General features: G+C 34.4%; 1 protein-coding gene across 2 annotated transcripts; it reads right to left on the bottom strand.

The window, feature by feature from the left end:
• Positions 1–1,954: 1,954 nt before the first annotated feature.
• On the bottom strand, positions 1,955–22,215 carry MBIP (MAP3K12 binding inhibitory protein 1). 2 transcript variants are annotated; one of them, XM_011376563.2, is made up of 9 exons: positions 22,029–22,215; positions 18,160–18,279; positions 16,190–16,414; positions 16,007–16,103; positions 13,470–13,535; positions 13,066–13,218; positions 9,444–9,541; positions 3,463–3,501; positions 1,955–2,510 (listed from the first exon to the last, which is right to left on the bottom strand). In XM_011376563.2, exons 1-9 carry the CDS (start codon positions 22,155–22,157, stop codon positions 2,403–2,405), a joined length of 1,035 nt encoding a protein of 344 aa, XP_011374865.1. In that variant the 5' UTR covers positions 22,158–22,215; the 3' UTR covers positions 1,955–2,402. The 2 variants fall into 2 exon arrangements, with proteins under 2 accessions (XP_011374865.1, XP_011374874.1); XM_011376572.2 differs by having other exon boundaries at positions 1,955–2,507.
• Positions 22,216–23,600: the final 1,385 nt, after the last annotated feature.

Below are 23,600 nucleotides of genomic sequence, written 5' to 3'. Positions count from 1 at the left end.
CCCCTAGTAACACATTTGCCTAGACTGGAATGTAACCTGCAGAGGGAGGAATTTTTAGAGGCAGACCAGGGAAGTGCTTCCGGTTCTGCAAACCTCTTTCCAGTCACTTTTCCTTCTTTATTCCCTTGAGGACAGGGCCATTAAGAACAATGGGTCTAAGAGATGAAAAACAAAAATCCTAAAGGAATGATCATTAGATATCCTGGTGATTAAGGGAGCAAGCTTACCTCCACAAAAATTCCCGGCACGCCTTTTAGTCAATGGTGTACTAAAAAACAATGATTGAAAGCCCATGAAATTCTGGGGTAGTTATCACCAGAAGAACCTCATTCTTGAACAAGTACCTTGTACCAATTCATCCAACATGGTATTGAGACCTGGCCTCTTCTGGATGCTCTGACTCAAGTAGAAAAGGATGCTGGCAGCAGACAATAGTCACTGGAGAGAGGACTCTCTAATGTCCCTTAGAAGAGCAGGCCTGAAACACAATGGAGAAAGGAAATCCTTCTCATGGCCAGATCCCAGGACTGTCACACATGACTTAAGACATGTCTACTGCCAAGGGAGTTAAGAAACAGACTTACAGCATTCATTAAGGGGCAGACTTGTGACCTGTATATAATCCTGTTTTCTAGGTTTCTTGCCCACTTTTGAGTGAACTTCTTTATCTAAGTGATCATCTGTGCTGAGAGTTTTTTTTATTGCATTGCTAGTGTGATGGTAGTATAATGTGCCAATAAACCCAGAATGGGTCATTCTGGTAGGAAGGTGATACAAGGACCAGATGGAGACTGAGTGGCAGGCATTTGTAGCTGTACCTATAATACTGGAGCACGTTAGGCAAGACTATCTTCAAAGACGAGTTTTTCTCTATAAAGAAGAAATAGTGATGTTAGTGCAATCGACCTCATCCACATCCATTGTTAGTGCAATCGACCTCATCCACATCCACGGCTTGTTAATGGCTCCGAAGCCCTTATTTAGCAGGTGACTCCATTTTCGAAGCTTCTGTAAATGGTTGTGCAAGGTTGTACATACACCGCATAGTCTTATGAAGAGGTTCCTGCCTTGTTTTATCCTGGCCACAACTGATTGAGACCCCTGATCACATTGAATGAGACTGTCTCTGGAGGACTTGAACTAAGATACAAAGACAGATAAGCAGCAGCGGTCAATGGAGTTGTGAGGTTCTACAGAGCTGGGTTCAGAGTTTGCACCATCGCAGCTCCAAGGCATGAACAAACCAGGGCTATGGAGACAGGGCTACCATGTCACCCCATGCGGGGAAGAAGAAATGAAGAGGCCTTCAGAGAAACCAGTTCAGAGAGAGAATAAAGCCGATGCATGGGTGATTATGTGTAAAAGAATGTGGAAGAGGAAACCAGAGGAAGAGCAGAAAACAGAGAGTAGAAAAGAGAGATAGAACTAGACATAGGGAGAAACAAAGCCAGAGGCAGCTAGAGACAGAGATAAACTGCTAATGATTTTCTGATATCACAATGTCTAGTTGTACTTCCTGCAATTAAATTCAGATTTCTGATTCTTTTTAACAACTCCTCCTTCACAAACTACTGTAGGCAACTTCTGATTCTTGCAACCAAACAAAATTCTTGACCTAAACATCTGTTCCTTGATGGCTGTCTCTTTTAAATGTTGATTTGCAGCTATGGAAATATATGTACTGCCTAACAGAACTGGGCTCTATAAAAAGGTGAGGCTCTCAAGGTGGAGGGACTATATTTGCAACATCTTTTATTTCCAATGACAGACTTGGTTTTCTACAGTAATAGCTAACACTTACTGAGAACTTCCCTTGGGCCAGTTTCAAAAGTTGTACATGCAAGATTTTACCTATTCTTCATGACGATTGTTGGTTCTATTATTATCATTCCCATTTCACAAATAAAAAAGGAACAAAGATTAATAAATAACTTGCTTACAGTCACACAATCGATAAGGGAATAAAGGTGGTATCTATTGTTTATTTACATTGAAACTGACATTTGAAAAAAAGTATGCATTCTCTTAAAATTCATTTATGTCAATAAATTTTTGTTGAATGCCTATTATTTAGAGTACAGATTTAAACTAATAAACTGGTTAACATCAGTTACAAATATAAAATCATTTAAAATATCACCATTTAAAACAATCTTTCTGTGGTATACACAAAGATGTACTTTCAAATTAAGATTTTTACTTTCTAAAAGACCTCCTTTAAAACAGAAGGAAATAAATTCTGACAATGCTATTTTCGATGCATTCACTATTTGAAAATTCACTGGAATATATAACTTCAGAGGGAAGGCTACATTGATAAATATGTATCCATTTAATTAATTTCAGTGTAACCTACACACATGTACATAAAAAAGTAAAATGACAAGGATGAGAGGAATTTTTCATGGGAGGTGGTGAGTTGCCATGGATTCTGCTTCTTTTGATTTTCGGAGCAGGGCTTGTTTGAGAGCACTAATTTTCTCATCAAGTTCAGCCAGTGAATAGTTCTGCTGTAAACAATGAGAACACAAATTGCTGAATAAGACTCAGAAGTATCTTAATGCAGATAAAGTGCTAAATGAACTATAAATATTTAAAATATCCAAAAGCATGGTCAATGTCTTTTAATCTCATGAAATTTTAAAATTGAACTATATATGTTGACCACATCATAAATTTAAAGGTATAAAATAACCAAGCTTAAATATTTATTTTTCTTTCCTTATGACTAAGCTCTCCTGGACCTTTTATACTTTGAAAGGATTGTAAAAAATTTTCAAAAACTAACTATTTTCATAATCAATAGTAAAAAAATTAAACTTTAAGATTGGCTTAAGTGCTTGAAATACTTAGAAATTCTCTTTTGATGTATCGACTGCAATCAACTACCCTTCCTGGAAAAAGTGGATGCTCTCAGAAATTTACAATAAAAAATAAGTAACATGCTACTCTTAAAAAATAAACCAAAAAACTTTTTAAATAGTTTTCTCCAACTTTAAGTTTATATTGCCACTATTGAAGGCTAGCAAACCTTACTAATTATGATTCAACTAATTACTGTAGTAGGGCTGTGGACAGGAGTGGGCTGAAGTCAGCCTCTGCCAAACATTCTTTTTCGATTTAGATGCTGCTAGTTAGCGGTGTCTGCAAAAAAGGGGGTGGGGGGAGGGTAAGATTTAAACTACTTAAGCATTTATTATTTTTCAGCATTTTCTAACTGATACAGCCTTCCACTATTAACAGCTGAATACAGACTTTTATATTTTTCAGGCCCATCTGAGTCTTTCCATGCCCTTAATATAAAATTATTTCTCTAAATCGAGTACATTAATTTATGCTACTTTTTTTTTAGTCTTAAATTACGGTATGAACTAAAACAAACCACAGTAGACACTTTTATTAAGAAAGGTATAAAACTAATCAAACTACTTCAGAAGCTAAAATGAAAATGCAGCAACTTACTTGAGGTGGTTGAATTTTTCTTCTTTTTCCAGAAAAGTTCTACATTAAAAGTAAAAAAGTATTAAGTAATCAAATGCTTAGAAAAATCTAAACAATTTTCCTTGATACTGAACAAAATATGAACAACTCTGGCAGAAACAAAGCCCACAAACTTACCAAGCACTATCTGCCCTCTTATATTTTGGAAGTTACCCTCCAAAGATGATATTAAAAGTGTATAGCAGTAACATCACAGCAATGTTTGTCCTTTGCTATACACACGTACCCATTAATTCTCAGCTTCTAATGAGGCTGAGTGTTTGTGGAAAGAGGTGCTCTGGGGCTTTTCTTAGTTTCTTTTTGAATATTTTTCCATCCCAAGATATTGAACAAATGAGGCAGCAATAGACAGAAAAACAGAATTTGGACTACCAGGCCAGGGAGTGAAAACACACAGCTACACACACTTGACTGACTGTAATGGACACTGTGGTTGTGCAAGCACCTATCCACTGCTCCTCTATGTGGCTCAGGGGAATGCAGATCCCAGCCCATGGTCTTGTCAGTGAAATGGGCATGGACCTAATTCTGGCCAATAAGTAAGGAGATGTGTACTAAGAATTAGGGGGAGAGCTTCTGAAAAAACTTCGTCACTTCAAAAGGAAAACCCTCAAAGGAGGTAGTTCCTCTGGTCACTGCTCTATCTGGACAGAACACCTGAAAGTGCTATATGTCATCTTGCCATCTGCCTGAGGAAAAAGCCACTACCAAGTAGAGCTGAGAGAAAAAAGAGCCCAATTCTTTGATAACTGCACTACAATTGAACTTCCTGTTTTTATGAGATAATTTCCAGATTGTTTAATCCAGTTTGAGTTTAAATTTCTGTTATGTGAAGCTGACAACATTCTCACTGACACTATGTTGAACCTTTTAATCCTTGACCTAAAGAATTCTTTCTAGAGTTTGGTCTTGGTTTGACAGAACCACAAGCTTTCAAAAAGAAACTGTCAACATAGGAAGCGAAATGTTCTCATGAACGCTTCTGACCAATGAAATTTAGAAGAGGTGAAAATTCATTTTCCTTTGTGTCAAAAGCTGTTTCAAAGAATATTAAGGTATGCCTCTTTATCAGTAGTTATAAGTGGGAAATCATTTAAGTGTTGGAATTATTAAATATGGGGGGAATATTGCTTATATAAACCTGTTCCTTCCTTTACCAAACTGAGCTGGATACCTGTGGTAAGGCCTAGAAGCAGGAAAAGACTTAATGTTTAATCTGGTCACTGCTCAGTCTCTTACCTTCCCAAGAGATGGCTTTTTTACGCACCCGATGAAAATATACTCCCCTCTGATTTCCTAACAGTTTAATCTATAAAATATTGATAGTTTCCATATCACTGAACAATCAGATTATTATTGTATCATGAAACTAAAGTGAGAAATATCAGAATGAGGAGAAACATCAGTGGTTCGATGACTTAAAAACAGTAAAATGTGGTTTTGGGGGACTTATTTTAGATCTGCGTAGAATATTTTGACAAGTAGAACCATTAGAAACACATATATTGTGGTTATAATTAAAATGTATTTTAATTATAGTTAAATTATAAAATTTATTTTTTAATAAAAAATAATAAATTTTTAAATAAAATTTATTTAAAATTTATTTTTCTTTTAGCTGTAAAAAAATCTCAGTATAAAAGGTGGAAATTTTTAACAAGTTTTGTTACCTAACAGAAAATATTTGAGGGAACAGCACATTGAATAAACAACTAAACAGATAATTTAAAAATGGTCTCTTCTCTATTATTTTACTTCAGCGGGTAATTGATAGCTACATTTATAATGCCCATCCTGATGAAAAGGTGATTAAACACAGACACACACAGACACACACACACACACGTGCATGCTTCCAGAGAACCTGTACTCTAAAGAAACTCAGTGGTAAGGAGGCCTCTTCCATGACCAACTCCTTTTTTACTTCTAATCAGTTGTAAAAGGCTACTGATTTTACAGGTACAGTATCTCAAATGTTTATTCCTAGTCCCACTGCCCCGATTCAGATCTTCATTCAGACAATGCTATATGTTTCCTATACTATTTTCCTTAACTTCAACCTCTTTCCAACTCACACTTCATAATGCCACCAGAAAGGAACCTATATTACAGGTTTCTTTCCCAAAGAATCTTTAATCATGCTCCAATGACAAACTGGTTACTGTGACCTTCAGGGCCCTCCACAATGTGTTTGCAATTTAATTTTCCAACTGGATCCAACTGTTCACCCCATGCTTTAGGCCCTCCCTGCATGGCCTATGCACATGAAGTTGACTTAACTTTCAGCACTCCCCTCTCCTGATATTTCCCTTTAGAGCCAGGAGTTACTATTACAGATCAGAATTAATATTCTGTGTTGTCAGTGCTTTGAAACAAAGTTAACAAACCTTTAAAAGTCCAATAATTAACCTCCAGCCAAGTCCTATCCATTCATTCGCACATTATTCAATGCCTAATACATTCTGTGTGTTCGAAGATGAACAAGACAGTTCCTGTCTTGAGTTTCAAAATATAGTGTGAAAAATAGATGTGTAAACATGTCATTATAAGTGATAAGTGCTAGAAAATGAACAAAGTGCCCTGGAAATATACTTGTAAAGCATGTTATACTTACTGTTTTTAAGGGTCATAATTTAAAATCAGTAAGTCAGTCTTTGGAAATAGTCATAAGGATTGTATCTTTTAAATTGTCTGTTAAGCATTGCCCTTAAAATTTTAAAAACATTACCACATTCAAATCTTTCCATGTTGAAAATGAAAGGTAAAGATCTTTAGAATTACATTAGAAGTTGCAACAAATACTAATCTTTGTCATAATTTCTGCTTTATATACGTAACTTCTTTTGGTTTTATGTGTTTCATAAATGAAAGGAACTTTACATAATCTAGTTTTGTTCTATAAACAAAATATAACTCATATCTTTTCTTCTGTTAATGTTTGCCTTTTCAAGTGCTGTGCTTCAATGTAACCCATGACAATCAATTTCTATCAACTGTAAGAGACTTCTCGCGTTTAGAATTCATCCACATGTGAATCTGGATTAAACACATTTCAATAAAAATCTTTTCAGAGTTTATAACTTCAATTTCTAACAAAAATTCAAATCCTTAAGAAATGTAATGAGTTCAACTTTCCCTTACTTTCCCTAACTTTAGAAGCTAGAAGACTGTGCTACATATGTCATCTTTTCTGTACACTTTTGAGAGATATGTAAAATTATGCAATTGCCATGTGTATATTCCCATCGTGAGGATGGTGAGAGTGATGAATAATGTGTTATGTCCTTTGCAGGGGTGCGTTCACCTCCTCTCATGTGCAAAGCCAATCCTAAAGCCGGTTCTATTCCAAGCGAGAAGTGGTGCTCTTAAGGATGGCACGTTCACTCTATTACAGAGGGTGAGTGTGAAATCTCTCCCTTTGGGCCTGTGCCATATATATTCATAGGTCTTGAGGACAGAGTCAATCTGAATGTTTAAACCTTTTCAATGTTTTGTGCTTCCTTGCAGCTCACTATTAATTTGGATATGTCATTTCCATTACTAATGCAGAAGTGACCCTTCTAATCAAATATACATTGTTTAATAGATTTGGGAATATTTTTTAAAAGCACTAGTTTTATCACAGGTATGGCAACCTAACACATCCAGTCTAATCTTCTGTTTACATTTATAATGCTTCTGCCCCTGAAGTTAGGTAGTCATGGAGTTTCAGGTCTCAGGCCTCTGACAGTGTCAGTGTTCTTACCCATTCTATGTTTTAACTATTACCTGTATATTCTCCCAATTGTCTCAAGTGTAAGTGCTACATTTTGAGAGGCTTACATGATATTTCTATCTCTATAACATACTATGACTTCAAGTTCACATTTCCCCCCAAAATATTTCCCCTCCAGATTTTCTTATTTTTATCAATGACATTTTTATCAATGACTCTTGCTCTATATCTCTCCGCATACAATCAATTATGAGTATTTGTCAACATTTTTTCCGACTGTTTCTTGCCTTTATCTTTTCTATTCTTACTCTAATGTCCTTAGCTCAGGATCTCACTTCACATCTAAGCTAGTATAATACTGTTTCATTTTTGGTCTCCCCCTTTTAAATCATCTCCCAGGACAGTTTTAGATAAATCTTCTAAATGTCACTTGCACAAGTCACTTCCATGCTCAAATGTTTTGAATAGTATTTAAACTTTAGACACATTAAACTTCTGGGTATAACATTTCAAGTCTTCTATAATCTGACTACTTTTAAATATCTACCTCTCTAACTAAATACCCTAAAAATACTTTCTATCCTGAGTACAAAAGATCCCCCAAAACAAGATTATGACTTGAAGGACTTGTTCTTTTGTTAACCAACTTTAGTAACAGGTATATGTTAAGGTTTATAAATCAGAATCAGATAGAAGAGATAAATGATGGGTCAAGGTCTCACTGGAGGCATCTAATACTATGATAGTTTCTTGTAAGATCAGTTCTATTGTTAACAAGAATTATATTAACGAGATATGAAACTAAACTAGAAAAATAACCTGCCTAGTGATTACTTAACGAAGGCAGCTTGAATGAGAAAAACTTATGGTAGATTGTTGTAGGAAAAATTTCATAAATCTTTATGAAATTTTCTAGGACTATATACTCAAAGAATAACCTTAAAATTAGAAAGACCTTTGTAATTATATAGTACAAACAACAAATCTTCTCAAGTTAGATAAGTGAAAGCTAGAAAAATTGTGTGACTTATCTAAATTTATACAGCTACTTCGTAGATGGTTTCTGAAACAAAATCACTACTAATATTTACTGAGATTTTTATGATGTGCCATGTAGGGTGCTAAGTGCTTGATTGGTACTGCTTTAGCCTTTAGTACTTTAATAAACTCCATTTTACATTTGAGGGAAGTAAATCTCTAAAACTCTTTCTCTAAATTTTTGATCGTTAGGATTTAGTGCTTACTTCTGTTATGTGACCTGCTTCTTCATCTGGAAATAACTTTTCTGTGCCTCACTCTGATACCCAATTTAAGACTAGAAAGACTGCTGCTACATCTAAATATAATTTTAAATATATTTTCACCAGTGACTTATAATGATCCATGCTAATATGAGCTACTTTATATATTTTTTCTGAAACAGGAGTTTTATAAAAAAAATTTCACTAAAAATTTAGTAAAATTAAAAATTAGTAGTTTTAAAAATTAAAAATTAAAATTATAGTTTTTTCTAATATGGCACTGCTTTAAAGCAAAACAAAACAAAAAACCAGAACACAGAAAAGGCAGGTGTTATGAATAATCACCCCAGAATACCAAGGGAAAATAACAGTCAGCTCAGGATCACTTGTCTGAAACATGCTGATGTGACAAAGAAGGTACTTATCAGCACAACACTTGTTTCTTACTGATCTTGGGAAAAAAGAATGAATGAATGAGTGAATAAATAAATGCTAGAGTTGAGGAATCAGACAAATACATAACTAGTCTTTCAAAAAGTCTGGTGGGTAAGGTAAAGAAAAAGGCAGGAAAGCTGAATGAGGTGTCTGTTTGTTTAGTGTAGGGGAGAAATGTAAATGTGCACAAGCCGAGGGAAGGAGTCTGTGAGGAGGGAGGGATTAAAGACACAGAGGGATAACTGACAGAGCAAGGTCCCAAAAGAAGCCTTTATTTTATAAGACAGCAAGTTCAGAGTATCCAGGCTGATTTACTAAGCCATGGCTTAAGATTCAGTATCTGGGAAATATACAAGGTATCTCCTTCAAAAAAGTTATGAGTCTATAATACAATATTCAGAATCACAATTTTAAAGAAGTAACTCCCTACATATGTTCATTTATCTTTGAAATAAGTGTTTCACATATAGCAGATTGATGAGTAAACTGTTATACGAAGAATCCTAAAATAAAATAACATTTATTTATTTTTAAAAGATATTTATACTTACTATAGATTGAAAATACTCAGGAGAGATGCCTTCCAATTCAAGGATTTTATCCTCAAGTTTTTTAATTCTCTGATAAATGTCTCTTGGCACTGGACCACCTAAATACATTAAAAAATATTCTGAGCTACTATTGAATAATTCTTACAATTCTTATTCTTAAAATACAATGCAAAGGAATGGGAGATATTTAAACTTAAGAAAATAAATGAACATGAGTACATTAGAATGATAATCCTTAGCTCATATTTTCATATTGTACGCTATGGGATCTTTATTCTACATCTCTCTCCAAGACCCATTTATGCTTCTTATAGGAGTTTTAAGTTAAATTCATTTTATAAGATACTGAATAGCTCCTGTATAGAACAATTTGTATTTCTGATAGACTTTGATAGTTACTTGGGAAGAGAAAAATGCAGTTACAACTGACAATTCGATTCAGTGGTCGCAATATGTCATATCATTTTCTTCAATTTATATTTCTCCCTACATGCTATATTTTCTCCTTTAACCTAGAAGAATATTAAAGAGGAGCTTTACCATATTTCTTAACTCAACTTTCTAGGGTTAGGGGATGGTAAATTAAGGTTACTCAAATTTCAAGGTTATGATTATATTCCAAATCCTTTCATTTCTCAGCATTTCCAGTGCGACTCATTCTGGTCCAGACCACCACCATCTCTCCCTGGATTATCACAACTACCAAACCTTGTTTCTGCCTCGCTCCCATGGAGTCTATTTCTCAACAGAGCAGCCAGTGATCCTTTAAAAATGTACATCATATAGCATCACTTCTCTGCTCAAAACTTTCCAATACCTTCGCATCTCACTCAGATTCAAAACCAAAGCCTTTACCATAGACTACGAGGTCGTACTTAATTTGCACATTCTTCCCATACTCGTATCATTCCAGCTACTTGATTCCTTTTTTCTGTTACTCAACTAGGCCAAGTACTCTCACAATTTTAGCACTTGCGATTCCCTTTACCTCCTTATTCACAAGGCTTGCTCTCACCAACTTCAGGTCTTGGCTCAAGTTACCTTACCTGTAAGACATTCTCTGACCACCCTTTAAAAAATACCAGAGCCACCCCCTCCTCCTCCCTAGTACTCCCTATCCTTTCCCTTATTTTTCTCCAAACCATTACTACCACCCAACAGTCTGTATATTTATTGCCCGTTTCTCTACTGTAAGCTCCAAAGAGGGCATAACTTTATGTTTTGTTCATAGGATATGGCTGTGTGGCTTGTGTACTGCACAAACCTAGGAAGCATCAATTCAGATACTACACATACTCTATATTTACTGTTTTAATGAATACAGGATTAGACAATCATTTATACAGTTAAAGAATATAGGCAAATTTTCATATCAAAAATATTAACTTTTTAAATATAAAAATTCTAGAAATATTTAAGAATGTTTTTTATCTTAGGATCTTGGTTGTTCTTGCTCTTGAATAAGGTAAAATGAATAACTTATTCATCTGACTGTGCTCTTGCTGCTCCCTTTACTTAGAATGTCCTCTGCTTTATCCATGTATCTTTCAAGAGCATTTCAAATTTCACTGGGTCAACAAAGCAGTGCCTGAATATCTAAATGTGGAGGCTCCTTGTGCCCCCACCATACCCTTCCTTTACAATCCCTTTAACATTCCACTTGACTATTAATCCGTCTTTCTCCCAAACAGATTATAAAGTACTTGAAGCCAGGGACTATGGCTACGTCTTAGTATCCCTCATGTCTAAAATAATGTTGGCATACTGTAGGCATTCAACAGATATTTTTCAAAATTAACTACTTGATACTATCAGACTTAATAAACTAGTCAATCCTTCTATACAGTTGTATTTTAAATTCACCTAATTTGGGGGGAGGGTATTAATTTTAAATGCTAATCTCTTATTACCCTGGAAGATTTACTCATTCTCTTATCTTCCATCTCCATCTAGCAAATACTCCAGCCAGACTGGACTCAGAAATTCTCTGAACCATATTTACGCTTTTTGCAGATGCTCTTCCTTTTTGGAATGCTTTGCTCCTACTTGCTTAATAATTAGTAACCCTTAGAAGGCTCAAATGGACCTTTACTAGGGATACCATCTCTCGACCTCTCTTGAGAGCTGAACACGAACTTTGTGTCCCCACTGTACTTTGCACATATCTGAAAAGGTAAAATGAGCAATCATTCCTTCAATAAACACTTAAAATACCTATGTTGTGCCAGGTATTGCACGAGGTACATAGTAATGAACATGAGTTTGCTTTCATAGACCTTACTATCTAGCAGGGGAGACAAATATTAAACAAATATAAAGGAGGGCAGGGAGTACCGAGTGTATGAGTACATAATAAAAGGGAACCCACACCAGTGTGAGATCAGGAGGGAAAAGCATGGGCAGAAGAAAAAGCCTGGGTAAAGGCCCTAAGACAGTAAAATCAGGGGGAAACTTGAGATGTGGCTGAAACTATAGCTGTAGATCATACTATTTAAAATTACAATCCCCTCCCATTCCAACCTCCTTTCCTTTCTCTTGGTCAAGCTGCTTTTATCCATAGCCCCTGTCTCCTAGTGTCGCACGATTTATGTAGTAGAATTTTTGTTCACACGTATTCTCAATGTCTAGAACAGTACCTGGCTTATAACGGAAACTTAATACCTATTTGCGGAATGAATAAGTACTAAATTTCATATGCATATAAGGGCAACAGAAAATCATTAAAGAATTTTTAGCTGGAGAGTAGCAAGATCAGATCTGAGCTTTAGAAAAAGCAATTTGGCCGCAGGGTAGAGAACTGTTCTCAAGGAGGAAGTCTAATGGCAAAGCAACCAGTTAACATCCTTCCAGCCGTCTAAGGCAGAGAACATAGTGACTTCAACAGGAGTAAAGCTGTGGAGGTAAACAGAAATGGGTAGATTTGAGATATATTTTGAAGACAGAATCAATAGGATCTGGTGACTAAACAGGGAGGGTGACTCAGGCTTTGCAGCCAGTTAAGATCTAGGTTTGATTTCTGGTTGTTGCTTACTACCTAGGGCATGTTGCTAGAGCTCTCTGAACTTGTTTCTTTATCTGACAATGATAATAGTACCAATACCTCATAAGGGCACTGTTAAATACTGAGTTGACATATGCATAATACTCTCAGTGACTGACACTTAGTATTATTTAATAAATGTTCCCCTATAGCATTTATTTATATATATGCTTACTCTGAGAACTAGGATCACAATTATCAATACTTTGTACCTAGCACAGTGGGTGGTAAGAATGAGAGATGGTCATAGTTAAGTTATGAAACTGATGGCAGGAAAAAGACTACATTCGTTTTCAGCAATGACTAATAAACTGAGTGTCATGATCTATTTGGAACCTGTTCCCAGTCTCCTAACTCTCATCAAATTGGTGAGAAGTGTAAGAGGAAGAAGAGCATAAACATATGATTGTAAATTACTTGAGAGCAGAGGCTATGTTTTTTCATTTTTGTACCAACCAGAACAATGTTTTATCCTTTCATTGAGGACAGGTGCTCAATGAAAGGCTGGTGACTGAATGAATTGGAATTTCTTTAACCACTTGCAAAGGTACATTATGGGGCACTGCCCAGTACTTTCCTTACCTGTCTGCAATCGCAAGTGAGCTTCAATATTTTGTAGTCGTTCTTCTACAGCCTGATTACCACAATCTCGGAGCATGCTATTAGGTTTGTGACCTGATCCTTGAATTCCTTCAGCTCTAGTCTGTGGTCCATATGTATTCACAACTCTAGAAACTAAGTTAAGAAACTTTTGAGACTATTAAACTTACACTTCAAAAACCAGAAATTCTTTCTTCCTAACAGTACCTTATGTAGTTTTTATAAAGACCATCTAGCCACAAACCCAAGTATAAACAAAGGCAAGATATTTTGTTTTGTTTTAAAATAAACAAAATTTAGATAGAAAAGTGGTTTCTATTCCATTTTGCTTATAATCTAGAATAAACTTTTGTCCCTAATAAAGATATTATGCAGTGGATACTTACCTTTTACATGACTTTTAAATCCGGGGTAAGGGGTGAAAACGGCATCAGTTCTTGCACAACTATTTTCTAAGGAGAATTTAGATGAGTTTAAGTATATTCTTAACTTCAAATGTATGAGATTTTGATAAACTTCCAATAATTCATATTCATTAACATATTACTCATAAGAGAATATAATTTTAAGTAACAGTAAATTACCATCACTTACAGGATAAAATTTAGTGACCTTTACCCACTAAAATGTATAATATCTAACTAATCTTAACTGATTTTCAGGTTTATATGTAGAAAAGTCCTTTACATTCAGTGGCATAATTTAATATAATTTTTAATAAATACCAATATCCCTAAAAACCTGAGCCTTTGGAGAAAAAAACTTATACAGTATAGAGAATATTTTAATTCTAAGCCAAAGAGACATATTCACTTTATTTCATCAAAGAAATAAATAGAACTCTTTATTTTTACTGACATACCTTTTTTAAAAATACAGCATTTACTTACTGACCAAATTAGTGAACATCTAATAAAAGGATTAATTACACATTTAACATATTTTATTTCAGAAGTCTACATAAAAAAGACCTTGAAACCTCAGGTATAACACATACTTTTCCACTTTACCTAGATTTTCAACGCTCATTTAAAAATATCCTTAATCACGAAAGCCATCTATACCTTTCCAGACTGCCCCTTTCAAAAAATGCAGTTTTAGAAAAGATACCCTTGTGAAAATTTGTTCTCACTTTTTTCTAAGCTAAAAAGTATAGTTTCTTTTAAATTAGATACCAACAAATTAAAAACCAAGGGGAAATATTGGAAAGATGTTAACATAATAAACATTTTGAACATTATAAATTAATATTTTAAATGACATTAAGTATAACCATGCATTGCAGTAAATTTGCTGAAAAGTTTCTCTTATTTTATAATAAAAAATGGATGGTAAAGAGATACTGAAAGGAAATTCTCTTTTTCTCTATGGAATTTGATTTTTTAATATTTCTCAATTTGATTTTAACTATGTTTAAATCAAATTGAGAAATATTAAAAGAAACACTAACACATTACAATAATATATTTATATTTTTTCAGTCTGTTTTCTTAATAGTTCTGCTGATAAATCAAACTGTGTGAATAAAATTCCAAATTCACCTATCTTTTACATATAGACATTAAACAGTCATTTTTATTTCTTGTTTTGAGACACCTCAAAATATGTTTAAAGGGCCATCACTCTCCATTCTCCTTCTATCATTTCATGGGGTTAAGGGTTAGAAAAAGGAAGCTATCATCCATATTGGAGCTATATTTCAAATACATAGATTAACTGACCCATCAGTGAGAAATTCAGTATGGTGTGGAGATAGTGAATGTATGAGTGCTAGTCACTCTCCATAGCAATTCTTGCTAGCACTGTTTTGTGTCGCCAAGGAATTGAATGGGCCAAGGAATCCTGCTGAGCATTTCAATTCTTGTCAATTTCTATCCCCTGTTGGTTTATAATAATAGAGTTAGCAGGGAGAACAGAGGAATAACATTAGTGACACATGTGCTTGCTCCCTCAACAAACCCTTTCTCATGGGTTGCTTGCAGTTGGATTGTAGTACCTGAGATTTTGCCACTTTTGCACCTGTTTTGAGGAGCTAAAAGGAAAATATACCAAATCTAGAGATATGCATATGTAAAGTTACTAGTAAAAAAGGATGAATTTAGGACCCAACTTGAGCCTGTATTATTTCAGTGTACCAGTGAGATTAGAGTCAATTATAGGTTCATCTGACAATTCTATATTCATAATAATTAGCCATGATATTGGAGGAAACAAGAAAAATGTTCATTCTAATTAGGAACTCTTCTCCATAATTTTTATAAGACTACTTGTTCTGATTATTACTATGATGCCTGAGTGAGCTATGCCAGTGCTTTGCAATATTTTGTATTCCGCAGCATACCTGCAGATCTGTAAATATACTATAGCATCATATGAGGAGGAAAAGAAGAATCTGAGGGAAAACAGCAAATGTATGCACTATGAAAGATAAAAAAGCATAATGACCACAGTCTTCATTACAAATTGGTTTTATCGTGACAAAATATTTCAAACAACTCACGAGTAGTGAGAAAACTGCTCCCTCTTGAGGAGTGTTAACTTTACTAAGTTTGCTTTATGTATTAACACCATAATTTCATAAGCATATTTACAGGCATGAAATTTATATAGCTTAGTTCTTTCTCACTAGTGAGACTGAGCAACCCTGCCACCCATACTTCATTTCCTAAAGGAACTTTAAAACAATCTTTTCACTTGTGGTAAACATTAGCCTTTTTTGTTAGCATTTATCTGATTTTTGTGTAATCAAAATGAAAATCATTTTTGCAATATAGTCTATATTAAACAGGGGGACATTCTGCTACCTTAGTTTCTAAATAAACTGTGTTCTTAATGTTATTAATTTTTAAAAACAAATGAAAGACCTGAGCAACTGTAAAAACTGTTCTTAAAATCCTATAAAAATTAACTTCTAGGTAGTTACCTTGATTACAATCAATAACATTGCAAAATTCTCTGACGTTGTTTTCATTGATTTCGGCTTGCTTTCTTTCAATAAATGCAGATATTCGTCTGTCAATCTATAAACAATAAGTATGCATGTTTAAACAATTTAAACATATTATTTTTAAAATAATATTCCCCACCCTCTAAAAAAACTTCTTACTTCTGCTTTTCCAGCCTTTATTTGAACTACTTCTGGATCAAAATGGATCTGTGTCTTTTTCACGTCTCCTAAATCACAATCTTCGTGCTTTTCTTCCTCTTGTAGGTCGCCAATGGAAAATTTGGCATTTACTTCATTCTTGTTCCCTGTTTCTGTTTTTCCTATCTCTTCGACAATAGTTGTATTCTCCTCTTTAATCAGAGGCTGAAGTTTTGCTAAAAAAGGCTGAGAAGAACACAATTCCAAATCTGCTGGGGCTCAAACTGCTCAAAATTGATTATACATTTAACATATTTATATAAATTTCTGCTAAGTAAATGCAATATTTAACATCAATTAGCTAAATATAAAAAGTTGGCATATCAGGATACACAGATCTGACCACATGTGTTTGCTCTTCTTTGCTACTGTGACCATTATCATTTGTTAAAATGTGTTTCTAAAAAAAGAGAAAAAGAAAACCTGAGGAAATTTAAAATTTTCCTTGAGGGAATCATTGTCACTCATCTTTTATTTTGTGCCAAATCAAAGTCTTAGCCTCTGGCACCAATGCCACTTAATTAACATGTCATTCAAATGCCTCCTCAGAACACTGAGGCTTAGTATTTTTCTTCCTTAACATGAGAGCCAGTGCTCTCACTCAGCAAAGCCCTGCATTATCACTATATCACTGGAGATTCTCCACTTGAAACTGCAGTTGGCCAAAGTGAATGAGAGAGCATAGACATGAAATACATAGGTGTTATGCTGAGTGAACACTCAGGCTTTTCCTGACATGGCAGGGTATCTTCTTAGGTCATGAAATCAAATTTTTAAAAAGAAAATGAACAAGGAAAAAAAAAAAAACCCTATCTAGAGCCGAAAAGAGATAGATGCTTTTCACTACACTAGAGGAGAAAAAACTCTGTTGTATAATGTAAATTATACTACCCATTTCCCCACCACAATTAGGCCTCCATTGAGTTCTATAGCTCATTGCTTCTGCCCTTTAAAACTAGGGTTAACTATTACTTTTAACATGAAACAGAGAGTTAAAATTTCCCATAAAGTCATTGAACAGAGGGCTGAAAATTAATGTCTATTCCATTATTCAAAACATACCAATACTTGTCAATATTTCAATTATTTTTTTCATACCAACAATTTTGCTTCCATTTTTTTGCTATGCCAAATACTCTTCTGAAAATATCTTAATAGCAGTAAAGTAACCAATGCAAATAGCCTTTCCATTTACTTTTTGACACTTTATATTTTATACTTTGATTAGAGATAAACTGCAAACTTATATCAATTATAATTGCAGACATGTTCAACTGGAAACTAGCAAGGTCATATTACTATTGTTATTGAACTGACAGACTAAAAAAACATGGCAATACTATTATAAATAACAATTTAATGTTGACATCTAATATTAAATATGAATTATTTCAAACTGTTAAGAAAAAGAAAGGATAAAATAGCGACTGGCTACTCACTAAGACAAGACATTAATGTCACAGAAATTACTTTCTTTTTAAAAACTATGCTGAAACTGTTTAATTGCAATAGACACTCCAGGATGTGTCATGCTGGGATAATGCCACTTCTTGAACCACTGAAAGCACTCCATGAGCCTCCAAACTCACCCAAGGCATGGAATCATTATCATAGCATGACACACACCTGCCGTGTCTTATTGCTTAATTATAACCCACCATAGATGCAACTGTATTGAATTTTCAGTGCAAGTCTAGAACTGCATTCATTCAATCTTCATAACCACATCGGCCTGTTGGGCTATATTCCCTTAACTGTCCTGATCACTATGCAAATTGACAGATTTGGATCCAATGAGGAAGAAGTAATCTTTTATTATTAATACTGTTAATGCAGTGTTAAGATAGAACTACCAAATATTCCAGCTAATAATTTAACTACAATTAATATCTATTCTCAATATCAAGTTAACATTTTTAACAAGAATTTACCTGTAAATACAAAATGTGTTGCTCAAGTGCACTAAAGAGCAAAGCAGGCTGGAATGCCGAGAGGCTCTGGAGTTTGTTCCAATCGATTGTAATTTTCACCACATCATCTCTGAGGTTAAGCTTCAAAGGGGCAAACCAGCAACATCATAAAAATTACACAATTAAGCTGTACATATAGGACCGTCACACGCAAAAAAGATTTCTACAGAGTAACATGCCTATTTAGCTCAAACTGATCAAGTTTTTAATGATATATAGTTACCATTTACTACTTAGTTACCATTTTAAGAGGCCAAGCTGCAATTTTCATTTAAAAAAAATAGAATGACATCACATTCTAATTCTATTCTTGGGTCTGTGTAGTGGGACCACCTCAGAGGTGAAACTATCCACAAAAGATGAAAAGATGAGGCTTTTCTGATATTTCAATATCTAAAAACCTTTTGTGGAGGCCAAGAGAGGCTTGCCCTATTCAGAATCCTACTCCTTCTAGCTCAGAGCATTAAACAGGGGGGACGGGCACATTTATGAAAAGTTGTGATATACACACTTCGTTTTGTTAAGCATGTACATAAATACATAATTGAAATAGATCATTACTCTGATGCTTTCTGAATCATTTTTATTGTTTTCAACTATAATCAATTAAAAATAATTTAAAAATCAGTATTATTCACACTTAAATAATGTCTACGGATAAGTGACAACATGCCTATCTACTTCAAACAAAAATTAAACTATTAATTAGCTGTGGAACTCTGAAACTGAAAAACAAATACTTTTCCAAAATAGTGATATAAATGACCAGAGACTGGATGGAATGGTGAGATCTTTTGCTAAAATAGCATTTTCTAGTAAAGTGTGACAGCTCGTTATATGAAAATGTCTTATAAGTTAGCTTTGTGTGACCTATTTTAATAAAACTATACATAGAAAACTACCAAGAACCCGAATATAAAATTTACATCAAAATCAATGAAAATTTTATAGGGAAAGCATTCATCTCTAGCCTTTCAAGTGAAAAGAAGTGAACCACCATAAACTTTTCTACAGATATGTTTATGGCATACTATAAGGAGATAGACTACATAGTAGGCTCATGTTAACGACTATATTATTTTTTCAGAAATCATTTATTAAATATTAGTCATGTTTTCTACAAACTAAAGACAACTGTTACATTAGTTCAAATACAGATTTTTGAATTGTGATTATAATAAAACAAAAAGATGAGTATTTGTACAAAGAACCAAAGAGAGCCAAAGTTATCCAAAAAAGGCACCATAGTGAATGAATACTGCATGACAAAAATTTATCACTCTTTGAGCATGAGAGAAGAAACACTGAGTCCATATTAGACAAGTGTAAAGAAAAAGGAAGTTTTGTGTAGGCTGCACTGGCAAAGATTAGTTATATTAATTTAACTAATTTTACATTTAAGATTACCACATTAATCTTAATTTGTTATTTAATGCCTATAAAGCCTTTGTTAGACAACAATTTTTTATGTATGGAAGTAAACTATTACTATACTTTTACAGTCCCCAAAGAGATCTACAGTCATTTATATAAATCCATGAATACAGTTTTGGGATAAAGCAGGCAAATCCTTAATGAAAGCAAAACATCAAATTTTCTAGAGAAAGTATTAACTTACAGAAGATAAATCTCAATGTTTGGATCATATTCTCATTTCAATTCAGCAGAATTATGTAAGGATTCAAGTGCAAGATACTAGATCTTTTAAGAAACTCACATAATAATGTAACAAATTAACTTTAAAACGATCCTAATACATCCATCTATTTATTCAACAAATTCCTTATTAGTAATATGAATTCTATGCATTTTTATCCTATAGAACTTGTAATTGTAAACCACTCACTCAAAAATGTATTAGTCTGCCAGTAATATGGACTATTTAAATACGCATTTTCAGTAAAACCTTTATTAAATTAATATGAGAATCCAAGCTAAAAAAATATAATTCTTCAGCTTGGTGAAATGGGCTATCCAGAGGCAAGCAATAAAGTTAGAATCAGAAAATTTGAAATCGGGTAGAAAATACTTTTTAACATTAAATTTTATGTTTCCTGTTAAGGAGAGCTCATAATATAATACTATACAGAATGAACTTAGTCATATTACAAAATTCATTTAAAAAAAATCCTTTAAACTTGTTGCAAAAGGTAATAGTGATTTCCTCCAGGGGCAATTTTATAAATATAGTACTGTGGCTTTCATTTTTATCTTTAAATAATACATCTCAAAATACAAAGAATGTATCAAGACGGTTAGCATTTAATTAATAAGACAATCTTATTTTCTAACACTTGTATAGATAGTCCTTTCACTATACCAAGTAAATTCACCAAATATTTACTTTAAACATTTTTGACAAGTGACATAATATAATTATATCTCTACTTACAGCTACAGAACATCTGAATGTTTAAAATTTTTTCAATGTTTTAAAAATTAAATATGCAAAATATTTCAAAAGGAATGTTTAAATTATTAACATTAATTAAAAAAAAATCTCGCCACTAGAAAAAACTTCTGTAAATTATGGGTGAGTATAAATTTCCTCATCCTGACATGAGACTATAAATAAACCTTGAAGTTCCAATGTCCACACTACAAAAAGTTTTCAAACTTTTAAACCATTTACAGGTCTTGGGCTTTAAGGCTGAATTATTAACGTCCCCAAATTTTAACAAAATTTGTTTTATAAGTCCATGGCAAACAATTGAGTTTAGAAGTTACAACTTTTAGCAGATTCTACTAATAATCGTTCCATTACACCAAACTGAATGTCTGAGTAATTCTCTTGTAAGTCACGATAAACATATTAGGATTTTTTAAAATATTGAAATAACGTTTTAAAAATTTGATTCTCCATCACCAAAGGCTTTAAAAAATAAATTTCACAAATCAAACCCTCTACTTTCATAAAGGAAGTTAACATTATCTTAGACACAAATGCCTGCTGTGCCTACTACATGCACTAGTACCAGCCCCACAACGAACTTTTATAGCTAGAAAATATTCCATCTAAGATATGAGAAAAATTTCCTTTTTAAAAGCAGGAGAATTTATTTTCAAGTTGTTTCTCATTTAAAATTTGCTTTGCATTTTTACATGAAACGAAATAGTGACTTGACTGGAATAGAGTGTAAACAGCATTTTTATTTAAACCCAATTTTATTATGACATTTCTGCAAAAGCTATTTATCAGCCAGTTAAACTAGTTAGTTAAACGAGGGTTCTGATGTAAACAGTATCTTCCATGAATAAAAAGTAAACTCATCCAACTTTCTGCTATAAGTTAACTAATTTTAGGTTAATTCTTTTTATTTTCCTCCCCGTTTGAAAGGGTAAGAGATGCACACAACCAAAAAGAAAACTAGAAATAAAATCAAGTGACTCATAAGAGCAAATTACCTAAAAGAAGAGGAGAGCGAGCTTTTCCAGAAATCTCAGGCCGTACTAACCTATCAATTACTATAATGAATGAACTGGAGGATAAAGGATCCTAGGGGCCAGGTGCCTCCCAAGCCCCTCAGCTTTTCCGCATTCATTCTCTCCAAGCCTGTTTCTCTGGGAGCCAGGTTTTCACTTACACTATCCTCACTCACTCCTGGGGAGAGAGTTGCAAGGAAATCTAGTCTGCAACCAGTCTTGAACTAAGTCCGTGAGGCCATCCCCACTCCGACAGCAGGCGGCTGGGCGCGGGCTCCTTCCCCGGCCTCAGCTACTCAGGACGAGTCCCAGGCAGCCCTCCGCTGCCTCCGCCTCAGCTAAAGAGAAAAAAAAGGGAGAGGGGCCGGACGGTTCTCATACCCTTCTTCCCACAGGCCATCACTCACTTGTCCAGCCAGGGTATGCAGGGAGCGAAAGATTTCGCAGAGTACCTCTTGGGAGAGGTTGGGGCTGCAGCTCTGCTCCAGGCTCCTGTCACCGATCGTCGGGCGACTAAGCTCAGCTGCAGCAGCCATGACACCTTCACAGGCCGCCCCCACCACCACAGAGGTACTCTCACGACCCCACCCCCTCCCTCTTCTGTTACCGTCGCTCCGCAATGACGTAAAAACAGTCTCACTTAGAGCGGTCTTGAAGTCCCACCCTTTTACGTGATTGACAAGCACGTGTACCAGTCAGGTGCAGCTATAGCTTTACGCCGCGGACTGGGAGCAGGTAATTGTCCACCTGCCTGGGGGAAGCTGGATACAGTATTTAGAATGGCGATTGGAGTCGTAGTCCGCCGACTACTTAGTCTGTCACTACTTTTTCATGCGAGGAAGAGGAGGCTATAAAAGAACACTAAAATGCTTCATCATGCCTCACTGTCATGGGAATGACAATTTAAATTTGAGAAATAATTATGTCAAGTTTTAAAACATGCATAACTTGCTATCCTCTGGGTACAGTACAGACGTTCAACCTAAAACTTTCAAAGAAGTGAAACACTGATTAAGAGCCCAACAAGAATTTAACCCAAGTAACTGCATGCAAAACAATTTTTGAAATTAGAAGGAAGATATAAATCTGAATTGAAATTTGACGAAGTATTATTTATTAGATAGGTTTATTAAAAGATATTTGAAGGACTTTGCAATCCCATAGGCAGAGTTTAACAAAAAATTTAAATTTGTCCAATTTAAAAAAACACAAGTTTTAGAAGAATTTTTAGTGTTAAGCTCTATTCAAAAACGCTTAAAAAACAGCTTTGAAATAAGGGAGCGAGGGATTTAAAATTCTTAATTCTAACAAGTTTAATGAATTTACAGTGGAGGAAGCAAAGTTGGAAACTTGCACAATGTGTATTCTTCAGTTTCAGAGTAGGCTGAATGAAGGGAGGAATTAAGGAACTGGGATGAGGGCAGTAGGAATAAAAGAACTCCCTTGACCTGTCCCTGGGGAGCCTCTTAATTAGGCTTTCATTTCTAAAGATCTCCGGGCTTGACAGAATTTTGAGAAATGTCTGTTCCTTTGTTCTCAGCAAGATATACAGTTTATAACCCAGTCTATGTCTAGAGACATCCAGAAAAAGATTTCACAATGCTTAATCCCAAACTGAGCAACCATCTCATTCAAGCCACTCATCCCCATATCTAACCTAAAGTCATGATTCTTTGGAATGTTAGCGTATTTTCTTTGCCCCTGGTTCTCTTGTTAGAGGAGTGGAGTGACTAGAAGTTTTTGTTTTATAATAAACTAGCAACCATTTTCAGATCATTAGTTTTCACGTAGGTGTAAAGTTTATTTTTTTTCAGATATTTAGGACACGCGTATGAACACATTTGGGCACGTGTTTTGTATTTTATAAGAATACCATCTTTAATAAATAAGGTACTGCTCATTCCTTTCTTTGCCATCACCAATTTTGAAATTTCAAGTTTTACGTGCCTCCTTGAACTCCAAATTAATTGATGGCCGTT

The sequence above is a fragment of the Pteropus vampyrus genome, unplaced genomic scaffold (genome assembly GCF_000151845.1).
Source record: "Pteropus vampyrus isolate Shadow unplaced genomic scaffold, Pvam_2.0 Scaffold10, whole genome shotgun sequence".
NCBI lineage: Eukaryota > Metazoa > Chordata > Mammalia > Chiroptera > Pteropodidae > Pteropus > Pteropus vampyrus.
This window is presented reverse-complemented; position numbering and strand designations above follow the sequence as displayed.